Source organism: Corvus moneduloides, chromosome 10 (genome assembly GCF_009650955.1).
Source record: "Corvus moneduloides isolate bCorMon1 chromosome 10, bCorMon1.pri, whole genome shotgun sequence".
Taxonomy (NCBI): domain Eukaryota; kingdom Metazoa; phylum Chordata; class Aves; order Passeriformes; family Corvidae; genus Corvus; species Corvus moneduloides.
Genome location: NC_045485.1, coordinates 2,280,860 through 2,303,883, shown reverse-complemented (window position 1 = coordinate 2,303,883; position 23,024 = coordinate 2,280,860). Strand labels below are relative to the sequence as shown.

Sequence of the window (23,024 nt, the reverse complement as noted above, 5' to 3'; positions counted from 1 at the left end):
CCCGGCATGCGGCGCGGCGCGGCCTCCCCCACCGCCGCGCCGTGTTGTTGCGCCCGGCCCGGCGCTCCCGCCCCCCCGCCGCGCCTGGTGTCCCGGGGCAGCCCGGGGCGGCGGCGGCTCCGTGCGCCAGGGCCCGGCATGGCGCTCCCGACGGCGGCGCAGCGCTGCCCGTAGGTGCGGCGGCGCTCAGGGCCGGGCGGGCCTGTGCGGGCTGGGCGGGGCGGCGATGCGCCACAGAGGGACTCTGAGGGTGCCGGGCGGGGCTGGGGGGGGGTGGGGGCGCGCTGAGTACCCCATGATGGCGAGAGGAACACGGGAGGGGGGAGATCTCTGAGGTGTGAGGTGGGACGAGGTGTCCGTGACGGGAGTGTGGGGCCGCACCGTGGCGGGGGATGCTGGGGTCGGGGGCCCTGGAAAGGGCTGGAGCGCGGGTGCCCCGAGGGGGCTGAGCTGGGGGGCCGGGCTGGGTTGGGGCTCAGCTGTTGCTGGGTGGAGGGGAGGGCCGCTGAGGAGGACAGAGCTGGGAGCAGCGGAGAGGGAGCGGGTGGGCTGGTGCAGGGTTGGGGCTCCCTGAAGAGAAAGGTGTGTGCTGAGCAGCTGAGCTTTGCCAGTGGCTGTACCGGGGACAGTGGGAGCGGAGGAGTGCTGTCAGTGAGAGGATGGCTGAGGAGGAGCAGAAGTAGACGATGCTGTGGGTTGTGCTGGGGAAGATGCTGCGAGTGGTGGTGAGGGAATAGAACCGTGGGGTTAACTCTAATACGTGCTGAGGTGATGGTAGGGAAAATGGAGCCTGAGACTTGGTCAGTGTATAACATTAGAGTGAGGTTCCTTGACACATCTAGAAGGCATTTCTGTTAAGAATTGAGAAATGCTGTGTGCAAGGAGGGCCTGGCATACTTAGAACGTGTTGGCAGGTTCAAGGAGAACTTCAGATCAAGGAGGGAAAAAAGATGCAGGTGACTCTTCAGGGGAATGAGCCAACTTCCAAGAACTTCACATGAGAGCTCTGTGTTCTTGCTTGTTACAGGTGACCAGTAGAGAAATCATCACTTTCCTGCTGTGCTGCCACATTCTAATCCTCCCTGATTTTGCAAAAAACCCATTCTGCAGGCATGGCTCACCTGAGAGAATTTGCTAGCCAGGTAAGTGGTGATTAAAAATTTATTTTAAAACCTTCTTCAAGGGTTTATATAAAGGTGTTTGCTCTTGATATGAGGGTTTCAAACAAATAACGAGAAAATCACTTTTTGCCACTCTTTATCTCTCTTGCACAGGTCTCAGCTTACTCCTGTTAGCTGATTGACCTGTGTCTCACTCTATGCTGGTGTTAGGCTGATAGTGTTGTGTTGCTAGCCATACAGAAAGCGAATTCTTCACCCACTGTGGAGCCTTTCTCTGGGATTAACTGTGTTCTTTTTAGGGAGGCAGGAGTCATTGGCTTTCTGAGTATTTTTGGAAGGGGAAGTCTAGAAATGGGAACAGAAAAACTGTGTGTGCTGGCTCTGCCAGACATATCTTCCTAAAGTGTTCATGGCATTAGTGTCAGAAAAATGGTGCTTGCAACCTTGCTGCATAAGAGGCAGTGATATTTGATACTGGGCTGTAACTCTTCCGAGACATCTCAGCCTCCGTGGATGTGATAAAAGCTGCTGTTGTGACGACATTTTCATAAAAGGAATGTGGAAAGATGATGCCAGGGTTTGGGACTAAAAGCTAAACCACATTAATAGTATGGGCTTGCATCTTCCCTCTGAATTTTGTTGTGGGCTGTGTTTGATTATTGGCACATGTCAATGCTGAACATAGGTCTTCTAAAACCATGTTCTGTGAGTTTTGGGGCATTATTCTGTTCTGCTCCTAGGTGTAGAATTACTAAGAGCTTTAGTGGTTTGAGATAATGCTTTCTCTGAACCTTTTTTGATTTAAAATTGATTTGCAATGCACCTTAGTTTACATGCTGTCTTTCACGTCAACTGCTTCCCCAAAGTGCGTATGGAATTAAATATAAATATAGTGCCTGGCTGAGTCACTGTACAGGGGGAGAAAGGGAAGGATACTGTCTGCTTAGGGCTGAAAACTGAGTTCTGTAGCTGCAGAGGAGGTTGCTCTGAAGCTTTTTTTATACACAGCATTCACTCATGAAGCTTATCAGCATTCTAGTGGTTTCAGCTCTGAATTTATTATGGAAATGTTAGGCATTGCATTCTCAGATCGTGCCATCCCATGACTCTATCTGGTCTTGGAATAGGAAGCCAATCTGTGTTGTCCATTTTCCGGTCTTTTCAGGAATCCCTGGTGGAACCTCGTAATCTGTGTAACTGAGGCTTGCTGCGAGGGCAGTAGGAACTGGCCTGAAATTCCCTTCACTTAGGGGGAGATTTAGGGAGCAGTGGGAGGTGCTGTGAAAATCAAGAGACTAAGACTTGCATTGGGATGTCAGAGGCTTGACTTGTTTCTGATTCTCAGTTCTAGTGCTGATGGGCACTTACCATCAATGTAATGCCCAGGTTGCTCTGCCTCGGTGCCTCCATTTCCCTGCCTCAGCTGGTTGTTTCCTCTCTCTCCTTGGCTCCCTTGTGCTGTGTACATACAGCACTGCAGGCCTGGTCTTGGTCTGAAGCTCTGTCTGCCAGGTGATGTGTTAGTCACTATGTTTAAAGCTCTGACCTGGGCTCTGTTTCTAGATTTGCTGTTCCTTATGTGACCTTGGAGAAGCCATTTAGGGTTTTTTGGCTAAGTAATGCTTCACTACCTGAAGCAAAAGAATACTGTCTGTAAAGAGTTGGGAGTCTCAGACAAACAGATGTGTTTCAAAGTGTTGAACAGAAACTTCCCTCTTTTTTTATACTCCAGTAATTCAAAACTGTCCCAGGTTTTGGCAGTTGCAGAGAGCTGTGCACAGATTTCATATAGACAGGGAAGCTCTCAGATAGTTCCAGATAGGAAGCTGGTTTCACCAGAGAGACTGTTGGTAGCCCAGAGGTGAGTGTTCAGTATGCTGGCTGGGAAGCTGGGGAGCAGAGGAGGCAATGAGGGAAAGAGAAGAGCAGGTGAGTTCTATTAAAACCAACTTCCTTCTTCCACTGTGTTTGGCAGAGCAATATTATGTTTGTTTGGCTGGTGGGAAAGTGCTTCAGTCAGAAATAACACTAAATGTGGCTGTAGTTCCACATAAACCCTTTGAAGTTGCCACATTCCTGGTCAGCTTCAGCTTGTAAAGTGTTGTGGCCTTGACAATCTTCTGTTACAGACCTCTCCCATATAGAACAGCAATTCCAATTCCAACCTGCCCTAGATTAAGGAATGCTCATTTCCAAAAGGGTTTAAGCACCCCTCAGTGTTTTATGCAACAAATGCAGGCGTGATTCTTGCTCTTGAATATTTTGAGAGTAAGATCCAGCTGGACACAGCCCAGAGAGAAGATCTGCAGCTGGTTCAAATGGTGTTTGCTTCTGTTCCCAATATGCAGCTTATCCTTCCAGGCAGTAACTTTGAAATGAGAGCAGATACTTACCCTTCTTCTCTAGTACTTATCCACATCTTCTCAAAGACTGTGGGTATCATGTCTCTGCAGCTGGAGGTGGCAGAGCTGCCAAAACCATTCTTTCCCCATGAAGCAGTTGGTGTTACTGCCAGGCTCGTCTCACAACACACTGCAATTCCTAATTCCTGATGGCTGCAGCGAGTTGGTCTGTTTTAAAACATGGTATCATCAGTCAGGATGGCAAACACTCCCACACCTGTCAGGACAGAGCATCCTTCTTTCCTGTGCTGTGAGATTAGATCCCGGAGGGCAGAAGTGGAGCACATTACTAGGAAATTGTCATCATCCCTCTCATACTTGTTCCCTTCCTGCACTTACTGAAATAGTGCATTGTGTGCTCTCCCTCCAAAGCCTGCCCAGGCGTGCCTGAGCCATCTCTAATGCCTGACTGACTGCTCTCAGTGGTGAGGAGGCTTTTTGCTTCAGAACTGCTGTGTAATGAGCATTCAGTCAAGCACAAAGTTACGATGTAGTGACCATTCCTTAACGGCTTTACATGTAGTAGTAGAACGAGGAGCAGCCGCTGCTGACCTGGAGCTCCATTTTTCAGCTCTGGTGGGTGCTGCGGATGTGGAAGAAAAATGGGAAGAACCCAAGCTGGTGAGCAGTTGCAGAGGTGACAGGTGCTAATAAGCTGCTTTGGGTTATCTGTGCTCATTTAAGCTGGTACAAAACATTTCATCTGGATTCTGTTGCTTCCTACTAATGAAGTATCCCAGGTGTGTTTGTAGCAGTGCAATTCCAGAGCACAGATTTCCAGCCAGGGTGATTCTCTAACAAGATGAGTGGTACTGAGGTAATTCATGTTTAGGAAAGGGACAGATGGTGCTTGTTACACCTCTTACCACACTGCTTTGCAGGTGCAGATGTGTTGGGGTAGGGGAAAGTTGGGCTCATGGAGTGCATCCTTCTCTCTCCTGACAGAGCAGTGCAGTTCCATGGCTCTCCATTCTTGGTGGAACTGTGTTTGTGCTGCTGTCTGATGAGTGCTGAGGCTTTTATGCCCACGGATCTGAGCATTTTTGTTTGTCAGCACATGTCGCCATGTGGTGTCTCAAACTGGATTTTTTTTAATGGACAAGGGCTTTTGAACAATGTCCTGCAGCCAGGACATCTTAGTTTGTTGTGGGAATTCAGAATTGCTGAAAGTGCTGCCTGGAAATTTCTTCCGCGAATGGTAGTCCACAATGGTAGTTCACCAGGTGTTCTGTTGAGCAGACATTGACCTGCCTGAATTGGGGATGGGCCTGTTTCCTCCTCCCTGGTTACAGAAAGCAAAGAAATTCATCAGCAAACTGTGCTCCTCCAGCAGTGTCTGGGGACTGTAACTGTGGCTGGAATGACTCTGTACCCCCTGGCCCTATACTGGCTCCGTGGGTTCTGTCTGTTGCTGGGTCTGATTTCTATGAATTTGGCCACTGCATTGAGGGATGTTTGTCCTCAGGCCCTCCATAGAGTCAGGCTCTTGCCCTGTCACCTGCCAGCTCTACAGCAGTTCCAGGTCAGTACTGGGAAGGTAAATGCAGTACCTACAAACGAAGTGTCCTAATGTGTCCACCCTAATGGGAGTGGGCCTGTCTCACCTGCCCATCAGTTACATTATTTTCCTGAGTCCCTTGGGCAAAATTTCTGTCTGCCTGTCAGGAAGCTTTGTCTCCTTCACCGCACCTACCTGAACTGCTTTGTTCTACAGAAAACAGGATAAACCAACATCCAAGTCTGGAAGCTTGTTTATGAAGCTGTCCATGATTACAGAGCCTGCCACATGAAGTGGTGGTTGTCCCAAAAGCTGCCTGCCATAGCCGGTGCGTTTGATGTCCTGATTTGGAGAAATCAGTCCTGATTCTCTGATGTGCCCTACCAAGCTGAGGGGGGAGCACTTACTTCCACCTTGCTGTTTCTTACCTCATGTAAAAGTTATGTGGGAGGGGAGGAAGATTTTCTTGAAGGTTTGCTTCCCTGCAGTATTCATGTGGATAGGGTTTCTTTTCCGAGCTGAGTGGGTACTTCTAGGAGATGATCCTCTTTCTCTCCCTTCTCCCTGATTTGTGGAAGTGGCTGAGGTGTTGAGTGGCATTTTTAGGGTGCAGTAGGTCACTGTGCACAGTAATGTCTGGGGCACTTTCTTGCCCCTTCCTCCAAGTCGGTCAAGAGATGGAAACTGCTCCTGGTCTGTAGTGAGCCTGGACTAGTCAGACTGTTCTCCCTGCCTGCAGTCATCATTCTCATGTTGTTCCCTGGTATTCCTCAAGCTTAAATTCTCTTTCCCCCACCTCCCTCTCTTCAGTCTCTGCTATGTATCTCCAGTTCTTTTTGTCTCTGAACATCCCTTCTGGTCTGTTTCCAGTGTGTTTGTTCAAAGTACAGCCTATTTGGTGTTGCTATGGATGCCAAAGGATATTTGGTTATCCTTCTGTATCTTGGACTGGAGTTTGTGTGGAAATCCTGTTGAACGAGCTGCCTGTAAAGATCACCTGGGCCTGGCTTAGAGCAATGCACTAGGCACAGAAGGCAAACAACCTGTGATGACAGACTGGCTTAATCATTAAGCAGCACCTTGGGCTGCTCAGTGATGGCCTACTGCTAGAACCTGGTGTGAGATGGAAAAATGCAGCTTCCCTGTTCTCTGATAAAATCTGCCAACTCAAGATGCTTGTGAGGGAGCAGTCTCACTGAGTGACGTGTTGGAGGTGAGACTGAGAAGTTCTGGGTGTGGAAAATTCCTTCTAATGGCTTGGCTGCTTCCTAAGGTCAGGCCATATTTTCCAGGGTTTTTTTTCAAACTATTATTAAAAAAAGGCAGAAAAATTAATCACAAAGAGCGTTTCAGTAGCATGAAGCTACTAGTAGCATGAAGGACCTCCTGGTGTGCAGGTGGACTGAATGAAGCAGCATGAGAAAGTGACTGTGATTTGTTCCCTTTCTTATCCATACTCACCTTAATAAAGAATTCACTGTGCAGCTGCTGTTAAAGAGTCAGTATTTCTGTTAGTAACTGCCTGGTTGATGTGCTTGTCTGATGAAGGAGATGCTATTTGCCATTGCATCTGAGTGTGCCAGCCAGGGAAGAGGCTGCTCCAGAAAAGCAGGTCAGGTAGATGGAGTGTCCATTCTGCTCTCCTGCCTGCTCCTTGCTGCTGACCTTCCAAAAGATGTGAGGCTCCATCTGGAAATGTCTGAGGAGAGCTGGGCTGGGTGCTGTGTGGAAATCAGGCTGCAGCAGAGAAGACACTAAATGTGAATTCATATTACTGTAATATTTCATCCCCCAGACAAGTAGAGAAGGATGCAGATCAGTCTTTGAGTGCAGGAAGGCTAGCAAGTGTTTTTGTGGCCTCTTGCTTGTGTCTGTTTTCTCATCTGGATCTCCAAGAGAAAGCTGGTTCTGGTACCCCTTGCTGGTCTCTGTTGAAGTGTGAACAGATGCTTGCTCATGGAGCTGCTTTGGCACCAGTTAGTGCCTGCAGCTGAGCAGCCCTGTCCCAGTGGAGCTGACACTTTCCACAGAGGTATTTGCTGACATTCTCATGCTGGGCTTCCCTCCTTTGCCTCCCCGCTGTGGTCTGCAGGGTCAGAAAGCCTTGGATATATTTCTGTGCTAAGTTTCTAAGACTGCTTAGGGTATGTGAGTTGCAGGTGAATTTATCTACATAGTAGGTGCACAGATATGGAGATGAGCTGTATGGGTATGTGTGGTGCTCTGCAGCCCGGGAACTTAATGGAATTTTCCCATCTCTACTTCATGGTGTAGCACTCCAGGGTGGATCCTGAGGAGCTGTTCACCAAGCTGGAGCGGATCGGCAAAGGATCGTTTGGTGAAGTGTATAAAGGGATCGACAACCGCACCAAGGAAGTGGTTGCTATCAAGATCATTGATCTGGAGGAGGCTGAGGATGAGATTGAGGACATTCAGCAGGAGATTACGGTGCTCAGCCAGTGTGACAGCCCCTACATTACCCGGTACTATGGCTCCTACTTGAAGGTAGGACAAACCATGGTGATTCCTTGCCAGTAGTTTGGGAACAGGGAGGGCTCCTCTGTGGATGCTGCAGTAGATGGTGGCACAGGGCACTGGAAAGTGATGTGTGAGTGGCAGCATGGCAGCAGGAGCAGTGGTGGCTCTGCTCACTGCATCAATGTGCACTTAATAGCAGAGTGGGCTTTGAGACACTTGCTAAGGACATGGAAATGAAGTGCCCTGTACTGTGTGGTACCAAGACGAGGGCACTTCACTGGAGAGAAAATTATTTGTTGAAGACTGAACTTCCCCTGGTCTGACAATTCTGGAAAGGAAGTTGATGGAATACTTTTGAATACTAAGAATAGCTCAGTCTTAAGGCAGTACCACTGAAGGATTTACGCCTCTGAAAAAAAAGAGGAGGTTTAAAGTACTTAATGAGAAATGGTGAAAAGAATTTGGACTGGGTCTATGAAGGAGTCCTAATACTGCTTCCATCGAGAACAGGTTTAGGAATCCCTAATGGAAGCTGCGAGTAGTATTGATCAGAAGTGGCCTAGGCAGGCTGGCTTCTGGAGATGAGTGTAACAGTGGGACTGCAGCAAACAGTTCCTAAGCTCCTCGGGTCCTGAATATTCCTTACATATTTTTCAAAGGCCATAATAGATTTTCTCAGCCTTCTGCTGTAGTTTCATGGACCTGCTGCTTTTGTTCTGTTGGCTCCCTGTGAACCTCAGCATGGAAATCTCTTCTCTGAGGAGTGTCTTGCTGATCGTACTGTTCAAGCTGACAGCCCTGTTAATGAGATCAAAGGCTGCAATGCTCCCCTGCCATTGCCAAGAAGAACTTATGCCATATGAGCTGTTGGAGAGATGTTAAAGGGCTCTAACCTGGGAATAAACTTACCTGTGGGCTGGGCAGTCTGGTGCCTTTAGGGGCGCTTCCTCAGGTGAAACTGCAGACTGAGAGTTAGAAATGTGCTGAAGGCAGGTCCACCTCTGTAACGCTGTGTCAGCAGAAAAGAGGGAGCTGGGGGCTCCTTCCTTGAGCCCCTGAGAGCTGTAGTGTGCAGCATCTCTTAGATTGTGTACAGGACTGCTCTTGTGCCTTGCTGCTTCATGAGTGTTTCACTTTTTTGTCTGCTTTTATTACTGTCTTTGCTCTTGATTTGTGCTCTTGCTTGCAGGGCACTAAGCTGTGGATAATCATGGAGTACCTGGGAGGAGGTTCAGCCCTGGATTTGGTGAGTAAGTGGCAAGTTCTGGACTACAAAAAATACTGACTGAAGACTTGGTTTATGCAATCCTCATAAGCCAGACACTCACTTGCCCCATACCATCTTTTTGTCAGCCCTGTGCCGGAGGGATAAGCAGTGCAGGACAGGCATGTTGGTTATGCTTATCCCAGGACAGAGGGAATGCTTTCATGGAGCTCAGCTGTCCCAGCACTGTTGTCCAGCATGCTGTGCTGCTGTATGAACACAGTGAACTGAAAAGTGACCAGCAGCCAGTTGGTTTTGAGCAGTGCAAATCTGTACTTCACCTAGTCAGAGTTATGGTATTGCTCAGTGCTCACATAGCTCAGTAAAGACATGGTCCATGATTAAGCTACCCCCAATTTTAAGAGAATACAAATGCAGAATGTATCCACAGGCAAAGATCTGCTGCACTGTATTCTGTCACAGCATTTTTCTCTTCTCTTTAGGACAGTAATGCCCATTTTTCCAGAGCAATAACTAGTCATGTAGGGAAAACTGCTGAGCCTACAGTGACTTGGAGGAAGGTGTAGTGGGAGGATGTCATCAGCAGAAGTTACCTGAGTGTCAGAACCTCAGTTACTCCACTGAGAAGGCAGGCCTTGGTTAGAGGAGAACTGATGGAAAGGAGAAGAGCTTTGATACAGTACTCCACAGCCTGAGGGTTGATGTCTCAGAGGCTAAAATTCACTACTTGTATGCTAGCAGAGAGACCTGAACAAGAAAAACTCTTAAAATGTTCTGTTGGCCAATGTATTTCCAGGCCAAAGTGAGAGATGAACTGCTGTTTGTTTGGGAAGCCTGTAACAAACTGATAGACAAGCAGAAAATTCCCCAAAGTTTTTCCATTGAATACTGCCAGGTGCAAAGACCAACATTCTGCTTGTAGAATGTGCACCAGGTGTGCAAGAAGGTGCTTCCTGCTGAATATGACCTGCTTGGCCAAGGTTTCCAAGTAACAAACAAGTCCAAAGCATCGGTCACCCTCTTTTAAGTCATCTTTCTGCCTTTAATCAGCTGAAGCCAGGACCACTGGAGGAGACTTACATTGCTACTATCCTGAGAGAAATCCTAAAGGGCTTGGATTACTTACATTCAGAGAGGAAGATCCACAGAGACATCAAAGGTAAGATTGGAGAGCTCAGCTCCCTTTCTTGTAAGGGATGTTAGTAATATACTACTCAGAGGTGTTATATTCCACCATAATCTGCAAGGTTTCAAAGACTTTCTCAGTGCTGCTTTTCTTGTTGGCTTGCTGTTCTCTGAATCTGATGCTTGTCACTGTAACACAACTCATGCTTTTCATGTCTTTAGAGTAACAGCAAGGATCTGTAGCTCTCCTCTGGCACTTGGAGTTTGGACAGTCAGGGAGCTAAAGCAAAGGAGTCAGTGAAAGGCATGCTCAGATATTAGCTGACTTGTGTCTGGATATTTGCTTTGCTGCTGGACCCCAAGGGTGTGTGTGCTGGGTATTGCGGTTATAGCTCACAGCAGAAGTGAGCTGTCCTCATGCAGGGTTCACAGCCCTAGAAAATCAGGGCAGCTTGTGCCAGCTTATCCTCTTGCTGGTTTTTATAGTCACTGGCCACGTGCTGTGTAGAGAGAGCTGGCATCTGCCTCCTGAAGAGCAGTGTCACAGCAAGCCCAGAGCATCAGAGTGCTGCAGGGTGATGGAAGGACAGTGCTGTGGAGCTGGGACAGTGCTGGATGCTCACTGCTCTGACCCACTGCAGGAGAGGGTGTGAGCAGGCAGGGAGCAGAAACCTCATGCAGGGAGATTGGGAGAAAAGATTTCATTGTGTATGTGAGACTGCACATTTCTAGCACTGCACAAGATGTGTAGGGCTGGTGGCTGCCAGTGGTGGGGAAATGCTGAAAGTTGTTAGGTAGGGTCTCAGAATGAAAAGTCCTGCGGAAAACCCCCATTCCCAAACCTGCACAATGTTACAGTCTTATGAGTGAGTGGGAACTAGTACAAGAGCTCTTTAGAAGGATCTGCTATTTCACCTGTGCTGAATGCTACTCTGGAAAAAAAATCAAGAGCATTAGAGGCTGTGTCACCCTCCTTTCTTGGTGTGGCCAGGAGTCACATTGACTTGGTGTGGCCCTTCACATCTACTCCCTGCTCCTACCTCAGCAATAGTCCCCTTCTGATCCAACAAAGTGCACGAGCTTGTTCCACATTACCCAGTGGAGTTCAAAGCGGAGGATGGGTTGAGGCTGGAAATCCAGGCTGAGGGTTATCACTGGTGTGAAGGAGGATGGCATGGGAAGGCTCCACTCAATACTCGGTTCTGTGTGGGCTGGGGGTGATTCAGAGGCCAGCAGATTTAATTGCTTATTTGTGTGTCCAGCTGCCAACGTGCTGCTTTCGGAACAAGGAGATGTGAAACTGGCTGACTTTGGGGTGGCTGGACAGTTGACAGACACCCAAATCAAGAGAAACACCTTTGTGGGGACTCCATTCTGGATGGCACCAGAGGTCATCAAACAGTCTGCTTATGACTTCAAGGTGAGCTGGGAGCAGGAGGATTGCTGCTTGGGGCTACTATACAGGTGGTGGTGCTTGGACAGAAACAGGGATTGGAAGTGCTGCTTGCTGCAGGAATTAGTCTTTTCTGTTGTGATGCAGGGTCTGCTGGAGAAGTTTGTGTATTAGACTTGAAATGCCACATCTGATTTATGTGATTAGCTGTCCTAAAAATGTGCTTTCATGTTGTAGAATTGCTCCTTGCTGTTCTGTGTTGTTCTTCTTCTCTTTTCCAGGCAGACATCTGGTCCCTTGGGATTACAGCCATTGAACTAGCAAAGGGAGAGCCTCCAAATTCTGACTTGCATCCTATGAGGGTTCTCTTCTTGATCCCCAAAAACAACCCTCCGACACTTGAGGGTCACCACAGCAAGCCCTTCAAGGAGTTTGTGGAAGCCTGCCTCAATAAGGATCCTAGATTTGTGAGTATTGCTGCCCACCTGTGAATTTGGGTGAAAGTCAGCAGAGGTCAAAAATTCCTTCAACAGGAAGGTGCCAGAATCCTGGAGTGAGAGACTTGCTGACCTTACAGGGTGGACACATGAGCCTGGCAGGATTTCCTCATGAGGGGAGGTGGAGGGGCGGGCACTGATCACTCCTCTCTGATGGCCAGCAATGGGACCTAAGGGAATGCACGAGGCTGTGTCAGGGGAGGTTTAGGTTGGATATTAGGAAAAGGCTTTTCCCCCAGAGGACAGTCAGGCACTGGAACAGGCTCCTAAGGACAGTGGTCATGGCCCCAAGGCCGCTAGAGTTCAAGGAGTGTTTGGATAACACTCTCAGGCACTTTGCTGGGGATTGGTAGCATTGTTGGGGGCTGTTCTGTGCAGGGCCAGGAGTTGGAATTGGTGATCCTTGTGCATCCCTTGCAGCTCAGGATATTCTGTGATTCCAGTTGAAGTCAGTGAGTTGCGTGTTCAGTGTGCAGAGATGTTAGATGTGACATGCTTTCCTTATCTGCTCCAGAGGCCGACAGCTAAAGAATTGCTAAAGCACAAGTTCATCACACGCTACACCAAGAAAACCTCATTCCTAATGGAGCTCATCGATCGATTCAAGCGCTGGAAGTCGGAAGGCCATGGAGAGGATTCCAGTTCTGGTGATTCCGATATGTACGTACATGTTTTGCATGGAGGGGTGCTCCTGCTGCCCCTGCTTGCCCCAGGGTAGCCTACTGCAAACAGCTCAGGTCCTTTTCCCACCTGAGATCTCAACTTTGAGCTTTTGTTTGTGGGAGCAAGTGAGTGCTGCCTGAAGAGCCAGGCTGTTACCTCCTGTTCAGTGGGACCTCGTTCTCTGTTCTGGTCTTCACCTGTGGAGCCTCTTTGCTGAGTGTGAGGAATCAGGGTACTGACACGAAACAGTCTGTGTGTGACTAGTAGAACAGGGCTCTTGTTGCCTGTATTTTATGCACATTTCATGAACTACAAGAGCCCCAGGCTTTAGTAACTGTGGCAAGAGCTGTGTTTGTGTGTATTGTGTAGTCAGGGGTAAATCTTTGCACTGCCATGCAGGACAGTCAAGTTATGGGCCTTGGGTGGGGAAAGGGCACTTCATTGCCAGACTGGTGTCACAGAGCTGCTCTTCACCTGTAGTGGCAGCGACTCGAGTGACCAAGGACTCGGGGAGACTGGCTTATAACATCTAAGTCTGGCCCCTCACCTTGTGAGCTTGGATTGTCTTGAAATTCTCCTAAATTTAACTAGCACTAGAAACTTCTTCAAGCTGGCTGGATCAGAGAGGTGAATGTGGTTGTTTGGAAACATGATATAGTACTTAGCTCAGATCTCTTTGATGCTGCATATGTGCTGTAGAGACTGAAGTGGTTTCTCTTCATAATTTGTTCTGGGATAGGGAAAAGCCTGAAGGCCTGCAGCAATATGGCAGTCAGGTGGGGAGAACTTGTGACTCTGGGAAAGGGTGGGCAAACCCCCAGTGTATGGAACTGAGGCTTTGTCTTGACTTTCCCCTTTTCATTTGCAGTGATGGAGATGCAGAGGATGGAGACCAGGGTCCAATCTGGACATTCCCACCAACCATTCGCCCCAATTCCTTGAGCAAGCTGCACAAAGGAATGGCTCTTCATGGTTCCCAGAAGGTCTGTGTGCTGTCTGGTCTTTCTGAAGTGGACTGAACTAGCACAAGTTTTTGGATGTCTTGGGGAAGCCACCAGGCACTTGTCTTCTGTCTGAAATTTACTTCAGTCTGGCACCTCGGGCTGGTGCTCCCGAGGTGCCTCTTCCACATCATCAGGGTACTGTGACTTGTGGCTTTCCCAAGATCTAGTGATGGGATTGCCGTGGAGGGGCTGTGAATTCACCAAAGGCTTAGTACTTCATGTGCCCTGGGAGCTTTTGCCTGTGCTTGTAACTTCTTTTCTTGCTGCTTTCCAGCCTACTGAGCCCATCAAGAGGCAACCACGGTCACAGTGTCTCTCCACACTTGTTCATCCAGTTTTTGGGGAGGTGAGTAGAACCTTCTTGGTCTCTACTGGTTGGAGATGAAGAGATACCTTCAGATAAGTGAATAAGGAAAGATTTGGAGAAGGGAGGTGTGATGGGGTAGCTAGTAGGGCTAAGGGACTCTCAAGCATTTGCACCAGTGGAGGGGGCAAGACCATATGTGGGGAAAGTGAGTGTGTCCCTGGTGTGTACTGAAAACCCTTGTGTTTGGAAGAAGGGCATTACCCTTCTGGTAATCTGTCTTCTGGTGAGGATCTGATAGAGAAGTATCTGTCTCCTGCCTGCATCTTAGGCTTGCTGATGCCTAGGCAGCTCCAGACTCTGATGTCCATGGCTGAAGTGCAGCTCCTGGTAGAGCAGATGGGTGCTTGAGCTGGCCCGTGACTATGCATGTCCCCTGCCCTTCTGCTGTGCTGCTGCCCACAGCAGAGTTACTGAGGGGAAGGTAGGTGGGTTAGAGCAGGAATTGGCTTTGCTGGTTGCTAGGCCATTTCTTGATCTGTACAGACTGCTGTTGGTAGCAAGCCAAGACCAAGGAGTTCCCTGCCACCTAGCCTCTAGAAGGCAGGCAGAGAAAATGTGTTCAGAAAACCTACTCAATTCCCCTGCCTTGTGGTCTGGATGGGGATGTGGAGTTGAAGTAAGAGCTTCCATTAACGATAGGATGGTGTCTGTATCAGCAGAGAGGTGACAGCTCATCTTTCCAGCTGGGTGATGTTGTCAGGGAAGAGGAGGATAATCACAAGGGGGCTGCTGGCTGTGAGCTCTGGTTGCTCTTTCCAGCAGAAGGGTAGGAAAGGAGATTATGCTTTGGAAGAAATCAATTAGATGCTGCATGTCAGGGTTTTGTTCTTGAGATGCTGGTGACAGACACCCTTTCTCTGGTCCTGAGGAGTTACTCTTCTGGATCCTGATTGCATGGCCCAGCAGAAAGCTGAGCTTTTTCCAGGGATAGTTTCTGGACTTACCTCTCTTTTCTCAGGTTTACTGCTATGTGGAAGGAGGGTTTGCTGCATGTCAGGAACCAGAGGTCATTTGGAAAACCAGGCTCTTGACACTGCTTCAGTTGGAAATTGGGGGTTTATCTAACTGGCCTCTTCTATGCTCCACAGGGCTTGACTTTCAGAGGTCGGAGCATGAGGCCAGTGACCTGGGTCTTGTAGGCCTAGAGCTGTGAGATGAAACTGCATTAAAACCATGTTGGTTTGTTTGTGCAGCACAGTCACTGATGTCTGGGTCTCTGCTCAGTTTAGGAGCCTCCTGGGGCAGAGTGCTCAGGGCTGTGACTGTAAGTGCATTTTTGTGCTTCTCCTTACTAACTTTGCTGCACCAGTTCCAGGCAGGAAGTGGCTTCTTGGACATTTCATTTCTGCTAGTTTGACTCCCTTGCCCCAGTTTGTTGATCCCCCTTTCCTTTGATTAGACTTTTGCTGGCTCTGCAGATCTGAGTGAAACTGGGAGCAGGAAAGGTTCTGGGCAGTCTCTGAAATAACCTGGCTTTTGTGTGCAGTAGAGAGGGCTTGAAAGAAAACTTCTCCAGGTTGGAAATCTGCTTCACTGCTGGTTGAATGTGTTATTTGCTATTGGTAGGAAACCAGAACTGAAGACTTTGTCCTCATCACTCTTGTGTGATTGCAGTTTAAACCAGCTAGGCTTGATCCCCTCTTTCCCTAAAGGGGCTGAAGCTGGGCTTTGTGAATGGAAATCTGACTGAGATGTTCTTTGTAATCTTTCCTTTACCTTCCCTGAACGTGTGTTACTGGATGTTAATATTGAAAATGGCCCATGAGGAGTCATTAACAGGTGTGGGCAACTGCAAATCTGGAAACATCCTGGGGTAGGGAGGTAAAATGATGTTTGGGCCTAGTAAGGCTGAGCTCATTGCAGTGCTCTAACTCCCACAAGCCTCCAGAGAGCTCTTCTGCAGTGGGAACAGAGAGTCCAGCACACACTGCTCCCTCCCATCATAGGCTGCTGGGCAAGCTGAAGGTCAAGGGCTTGGCATCAAAGGCTGATGATAAACTGACAACTTACCTCCAGGACAGACCCTTTGCTTACTCTGAGGTGGGCAGCCTTTGGTAGGTAGACATCAAATTCTTGGTTTTAGCATCACACCTATTTTTGGCTGTGAAATCTGTATCCTTGATGTGTAACTGAGTTGCCCTCCGTGTCCCTGCCACTTCTGACTGAGCAGAGGTGTGCATGGGTGGTTCCCACAGCTTTGTGGTAGGGAACAGGTGCCCCACTGAGAAGGCAGCAGCCCTTTTTGGCTGGGAACTGTTTGTTCCCAGCAGGGGCCTTGGTGCACAGGAACGACTGCAGCTGGGGATTAGCATTCACATTGTTCTGCTTTCCGAAGCACGGAGAAAAGGTGAGCTCCAGCAACAGGATAGGCTGATCCTGGAACTGAGGCAAAGAACTGCGAGGCTTGTGTAAAGCCCTTTAATCAGCAGGGCCTAATGAGAGCTTAATTGAACTGGACAGTGGTAAGCTGGCAGATGTTGCTGGTTCAACAGGACGCTTGATTGTTGTTCAGCTCCTTGTGTGATGGTGCCCTGAGGAAGGGGCTGTCATATCAGCAGCTTGTGGGAAGGAGATGGGGAACTGCTGCAGGGGGTGGAAATGTAGGATTTCCAACAAGGGACTCCTTCAGGCTCAGCACCAGTGACCTGTCAGGCATTCCTTCTCAACAGAGGTGTAGCTATTTCAGATTAACAGCTGGAAACATGTGCAAGTAGAGGCCTAGTCGGAGTGCACTGACCATGAGAGATGTGAACTGAGGTAGATGCTGCATGTGGGGGGCTTGGTGCGTGGACTTTCTTTCCCTGCCCCCCTGGGTAAAGCTCCCTTAGAGAGGAATGTTGGAAGTGAAGGTGCTCAGGATCCCTGGTGTGGCAGTTGTCTGCCTTGGCCTCCCAGTCACTAGAAGCAACTCAGACTTTTTTATGGTTATTAAAAGGGGTGGTGACTAACTCCTGGCGTTGGATATATTCTGCCCAACCTGCCTGTGAGCCTGTGTGTCTGGGTGCTGGGCTGTCATGAGCAGCAAAGGTCATTGTACTGCTTCAGATACACCCAGAGTTCTTTGTGCTGTTACTACTTAGGAGTTTTCAGAGCTGTTGGTCCATTTCTTGTAACATTTAGTTACAAGAGTACATCCTGTTAGGTAAGGACTTTGATTGCCCTAAGTACCTGGAGGCAAATTTGAACCCCAGACAGTGGACTTCTACTTTCCTGACCAACAAAAGGAGCTCTTTTTGGTTCATTTAAGTGGAATGTGGGTGCCCTCCTGCACCCTGGTGGAGTCATACTAAAAGGGAAAGGGCCTTAATGTCAGTGCTGCACTTCTCAACCAGTGCTTTCTGCAACAAAATAAGGACCTAATGCCCTGTTTCTGGGTTGCAGCTCAAAGATAAGCACAAGCAGACTGGAGGCAACGTGGGAGCCATGGAGGAGCTGGAGAACGCCTTTAGCTTGGCTGAGGAGTCCTGCCCAGGCATCTCTGACAAACTGATAGCGCACATGGTGGAGCGGGTCCAAAGGTGAGTGTCCTGCGTGTGAGCTGGGGTGGAGCCAGCACTGAACCACGTGGCTCTTGTGCTCCACAGCTGTGCAAAGGTCAGTGCCAAGCAGTCAGGACAGACAGAAGGGAATATTCATGACAGCTGCCCTGATAGTTCCTATGGCACTTCTTTTAATTGCTTTCATTTAATGCAAACAGTTTGTCTGCCTCAGAAGTCAGGTTTCTGTAGTGGTGATGTATGTTGCAAGGCACAGAAAGATGCTGCTGTTCACCTTCATTCTGCACATATATCTATATACATCTGATATCCTGCTGGTCCCATTACCCAGGCAGCAAGGACTATGCAAAATCTCACTGGGATCACTTCTGGGATAGAAAGTTTCTGTTAATAAATATCTGTTTCATTGCAAGGAATGTGCTTCAAAGCACTATATGCAGCTAGTCACTGCTTGCCCAGCTTTAGGTATACAGGAAAGTGTACTTTTCCTGGAGAGAATTACTTACTGAACCAGTGAAGGAGTGTAGTCTGGTAGAATTTAGTTCTTTGCCGGGTCAAACTTGGCTCCGCTGGTGGCACCAGGTCCAGTCAAATCCATGTGTTGCAGGCACTAACACAGCTAACCTGGTCACAGATTTATCAGGCTTTATTTAACATGATTTTGGCTTTTTTCCCTTTCCCTAAATCTCGCCCTTTCCTTATCAAGAGAGAAAGTTAACATTTGGCTCCTCCCTGGTTAGCAGGCTGGAAGTGCTTTATGTGACAGAAGAAGCTGTTCTATGCTCTGGCTGCCCCTGTAAACACAGCCCAAGCTCTACAGTCTTTACACCCTTGAACTTAGGCTTTCTAAGCCTTTCTTTCTGATGGGTTAAAGTTTGTGCCTTGTAACTCAAGTACCCATTGAATGGAACAGAATCAGTAAGGTTGGAAAAGCCTTTGACTGATAGCCACTGTGTCTACTAGACCAGAGCACTGAGTGCCACATCCAGCTGTTTCTTGAACGTCTCAAGGGCTGGTGACTCCACCACCTCCTGGACAGCACATTCCAATGCTTGACAACCCTTTACATGAAGAAATTCTTCCTTATTCCCAACCTGAACCTCCACCAGTGCAGCTTGAGGTCATTCCTCTTGTCCTGCCCCTTGTTCCCTGGGAGTAGAGTCCAACCCCCACCTGGCTGCCACCTCCTGTCAGGGAGTTGTGCAGAGCCACAAGGTCCCCCCTGAGCCTCCTTTTCTCCAGGCTGAGCTCCCCCAGCTGCTCCTGGTGCTCCAGCCCCTTTCCCATCCCCATTCCCTTCTCTGGACATGCTCCAGCCCCTCAGTGTCCTTGGCATGAGGGCCCAGAACTGTACACAGCACTCAAGGTGGGGCCTCACCAGTGCCCAGCACAGGGGGATGGTGACTGCCCTGGTCCTGCTGCCACATTATTGCTGACACAAGGGCAATTGCTGGCCCTCTAGGCCACCTGCACACATGCCAGCTCATGTTCAGCTGCTGTTGAGCAGCATCCCTAAGTCCTTGCCCACCGGGCAGCTTTCCAGCTGTTTTGCCCCAAACCTGTAGCAGTGCAGGGGATTGTTGTGACTGCAGTGCAGGACCTGGCACTTGGCCTTGTTAAACCTCACCCCACTGGTCTTGGTCCAGCCTGTCCAGATCCCTCTGCAGAGCCTTCATGCCCACCCAACTTGGTGTCATCTGTGAATGTGCTTAAGGGAGCACTCAATCTCCTTGTCCAGATCATGGATAAAGACACTAAACTGGACTAGTCCCAACACTGAGCCTTGGGGAACCTTCCTAGTGATCAGTCCCAGCTGGATGTAACTTCATTCCCCACCACTCTCTGGACTCAGCCAATCCAGCCAGTTTTTAAGCCAGCAAAGTGTGTACCTGTCCAAGCTGTGGGCTGCAGCCTCTCCAGGAGAATGCTGAGATCATGGACTACCTGCAGAGCCTTTCCCTCATCCACTAAGGGGGTCACCTGGTCATAGGAGATCAGACTGGTCATGCAGGACCTGCCTTTCCTAAACCCATGCTGTCTGGGCCTGACCCCCTGCTTGTCCTGTCAAGCAAAGAAGAGCTGTAGACATTAAGGACCAAATATAATGGCCATCCTAGAGGGATTCTGTTTCTACATCATTCAAGCTTCCAAGCAAATACACCATGGGACTGTGTAGAACCCTCATCTAATAATCACTTAATGCCAGGAAGAGAACACTCATTCTGCTGGCTGACCCATAGAGGTCACAGAAGGTGTCCTGTGATATCTGTAAAACCTGAGCCTCTGACTGAGCAGGAGGTGCTCATGGATGTGTGGGCGTGACTGCAGACAGGTAGTTGTTACAGCATCATTCCCTTCTGTCAGCCTAGAAATGACACTGCTGGATGGGGCAGAAGCACAAGATACTTGTTTTTTGGGGGGGCCTTGCAAAACCTCAAAGACCCGGTTGCTTTCTTACCATAGAACACTAGTGCTGAAAACTTCTTGTTAGGTGCAAACTGAATCTTGAAAGCCTGAAAAAGTGTCAAACCAACTTGGCTTTTTGTTAAAGTGCTGGTTTTGTCTGTCAGGACTTTATCTAGTAAAAACTGGCAGTGGCAATGGCAGTGGGGACAGACCCACGCAGCCTGACCCCTTCCCCCACAGAGCTGCTGGTGGGTGCCTCTGGGCACCATTCCAGGTGAGAGCTTCAGCCAGCCAGTGCTGACCAGTTCTCCCTTGTCAATTCTTCCCTGCAGGTTTTCACACAGTCGGAACCACCTGACCTCTGCCCGCTGACACTCACACTCCCTGCTGTTGTCGTGAGGGGGAAGGATTTTTTCCAGCTTCATAAGAACTACATCTCTAATCCAGACCACCATCTGCCGTTGGATGTGACATTGTGATGGACTCCAGGACATTTCAGAGCCTTCATGTTAGCCGTGTTTCCATGATAACCCAGGGTGGGGTTTGCAATGCAAGTACAATTTAGACCTTTTGCAGAACCCGAGATGGGTGGTCTAATTGTTTTTACAATGTAATCAATGCAGTTTTTAATTGTTTTCCTACAATGGTTGTGTCCATTTTGGCTTGGTTTGATTCACAGCTTGTTTCTGGTAAATGCCTGGCTGCTGGAAAAAGGGAGATTCTCTTCCATTGATGTGTTTCACAGGCAAGTCTGATGGGTTTAGTCTCCTGCCCTTCCTAAAGAAGCATTTGTGAGCAGTTGTGTGTGAGTACAGGGATGGTGGGAAGCTCTCCAGGCATTTAGGGCCTCTGGGAGAGTGAGACCCACTCTCCAGTTGTTCTGGAGGATCACTTCAAGCCCTTCACACACAAGTAACAATGCTTTCCAGTGCTGCAGCAGCTGAGCTGATACACGGTTGCTCTTTCCCAGCCTGTCATTTCATAGGAGGATGGGTTTGCTGATTGTTCTGGTTTTGGCTCTGGGACATCATTTTGTATTAGGCTTTAGTTCATCTACTTCAGGCAACAGCAGAACTTGCCTTGGATCTCCAGGGAGCAGAAGGCAAAGTGGGTATGTTTGCTGTGGGAGCTGGTGGAGTTCCTGTCCTTGGCACTTCTGGCAGCTGAAGCAGCTCCACAGGCAGGCTGGGCAGTGCTCGTCTGAGCTGAGCAGGCCCACGTGGGGCAGAAGAGTTAAAAAGGGGAATGGGGGGAACACAACAGCTGCAGGCATCAGCAGGGCTTTGGTCCACAAGGCAGAGGGACACTACAGAGCAGGTTTTGATGCAAGAACCTGTGCTCTACATGAAGACATAAACTGGATGGCTCACAGCAGTGTGGTGGGGCTGGGGATTCCCAAAAGCTGCTCTAGGCCTCCCTCTCCTTCTCAACCTTCCCTTTCTGGCTCCTTCTTCAGCCTGGGATCTAGATTCACTGCAGCCAGGGCTCTGCTCCAGTTGACAAGCTGGGGTGGTGTTTGGTAGCAGAGAAGGTAAAGCATCTACTGCTGTGTTGGCTGCTTAAGGTATTCCAGCAGAGCCATCCCCAGGAGCTTTGCTTTCTGTATCATACTAGTTTATAAAGCAAATGTTTAATTCAGGTAAGCACACAGATCTTAAATCTACACTTTAAAGGTCTAGAAAAATAGACTTAGGAAAATAACCCCGGACAGCTGGTTGCTTAGAGAGCTGCTCTCTAACTGAAAAGAGATTCCCATGAAGTCAGCAAGAACTCAGTTACCCAGACCTTCCTGTCTGAGTGTTTGTGTGTGGATGATATGGCTCATCCCAGAGTCACTGAGAACAAAGGCTGGAGCTGTTCAGCATTTTTTTAATGACAGGCCACTTGGTTATAAACAAGGCTTGATTTTTGGTACTTAGATTCAGACCTGCAGACTTTAAGTGCTAGGCTGCAAGTAGCTCAGGAGGACCATACGTTCCCTCATCCTGGTGTATGGTGCTCACTTTACCTTATGACTGTCCTTTATTTGTCCTGATGGACAAATCCAGGCTCAGCAACGCTATGAACTTTACAGCAGAGAAGAGGTGCTGCTGTTGGATCTCTGCTGCAGAGCAGTGTTCTGTGGTGAGAGCCAGCTCAGAGCCTGCAGTTAGGAAGAACAGAACAAACCCACTTTTCCCTCAGGAGGAGAAGTTAATGTAGAGACAGGACACTTGGAGAGGGGGAAGGCAGAGGCTGCAGGCCAGCACAAAGGGCCCCTGCTGCTTTTGAAGTTGCTGTTCACAGCGGGAGCAAACCGTGTGGATAAGGTACCTGTATTGTCACTCACATGCTCTGCAGTGTAACGAGGAAACTTTTTAAAGGAAACAATCCCCACACCCTTCGTCCAGTACTCAAAGCAACAATGGGTTTAGTTTTCAAAAACGTTGAAAGGGATCTGCCACTTTCAATAAAGTAACAAAACAAATGAGGCTGGTGTAACTGTGTTATTAGGGGAAGAGCATCGGTTCCAGCTGCTTTTCTCTGCATTTTTCTTGGTCTTCCCCTAAATTTTCCTCATGCATCTGTAACAGAGACCCCAGAGACAGAGCCAAGTACTTTGTGTGCAAGGATTACAGCTGCAGGCACATCAGCCTTTCCTGCTGGCACGCCAGGAAGCACACGCTGTTGGCAGAGGTATAGCTAGCTGTGCACTGGGGGCACACTGCAGTGTGGTTTTTTGCTGGAGTTTGTTTATTAGTTGCAGTCTTTAGAGTCAGGCTCGACTGGAAACAGGGTATCTCTGCCTTCCTCTGTCTCACTTTGCAGCTGGGAGGGGGCCCGAGTGGTGGCATGGGTCACCCAGGGAGGTGGTGGAGTCTCCATCTTTGGTGATAATCCACTGCACAGATGCAGCCCTGCATGAGCAGGGATTGAACCAGACAGCCCTGAGCCTGTGTGACCTCAGGGACAGCAGGAACACCCTGGAGATGCCACTTTAATTGTGTGTAAACCCTTGTGACTGTCCTTCCCTGGGCAGCAACAGAGGCGAAGGGCTCAGCTGCTGCTGTGACCAACTCTGCAGTGCTCCTCATCTGTTTATGCCTTGGAGCCAAGAAGCGGAACTGATTAATGTACTTCTGACTGTGCTTTTTGGGGGGGAATTTTGCTAAATGCCATGTGCTCAGCTCAGCAGGCTGTTGCCAGGACAGTGGTGATGAGCCAGCCTCAGCAGCAGCAGGAGTGTGGAAGCACAGGGTCAGTGCACCAGGTGCTCTGTGGGTGGGTGCAGCTTGTAATGGGAGCGGTGCCTGATGCCTCATAAAAATGGAAGTCTGACAGTTAACGTCTCCCCAGCAATCAGGCACT

At 49.0% G+C, this 23,024-nt stretch overlaps 1 protein-coding gene across 2 annotated transcripts; it reads left to right on the top strand.

Moving 5' to 3' along the window:
* Positions 1–72: 72 nt before the first annotated feature.
* Positions 73–22,146, top strand: STK25 (serine/threonine kinase 25). 2 transcript variants are annotated; one of them, XM_032119982.1, is made up of 12 exons: positions 73–170; positions 1,028–1,142; positions 7,296–7,526; positions 8,689–8,745; positions 9,775–9,883; positions 11,112–11,269; positions 11,524–11,709; positions 12,254–12,399; positions 13,271–13,385; positions 13,681–13,752; positions 17,155–17,291; positions 20,009–22,146. In XM_032119982.1, exons 2-12 carry the CDS (start codon positions 1,113–1,115, stop codon positions 20,046–20,048), a joined length of 1,281 nt encoding a protein of 426 aa, XP_031975873.1. In that variant the 5' UTR covers positions 73–170; positions 1,028–1,112; the 3' UTR covers positions 20,049–22,146. The 2 variants fall into 2 exon arrangements, with proteins under 2 accessions (XP_031975873.1, XP_031975872.1); XM_032119981.1 differs by having other exon boundaries at positions 73–174.
* Positions 22,147–23,024: the final 878 nt, after the last annotated feature.

What these genes read in the sequence shown, in the direction of transcription:
- STK25 (XM_032119982.1), top strand. Translation starts at nt 1,113, where the DNA reads ATGGCTCACCTGAGAGAATTTGCTAGCCAG. An exon ending in ACTATGGCTCCTACTTGAAG is followed by an intron (nt 7,527 to 8,688) that starts GTAGGACAAACC and finishes TCTTGCTTGCAG; the next exon opens with GGCACTAAGCTGTGGATAAT. An exon ending in TTCATCCAGTTTTTGGGGAG is followed by an intron (nt 13,753 to 17,154) that starts GTGAGTAGAACC and finishes TCTGGGTTGCAG; the next exon opens with CTCAAAGATAAGCACAAGCA.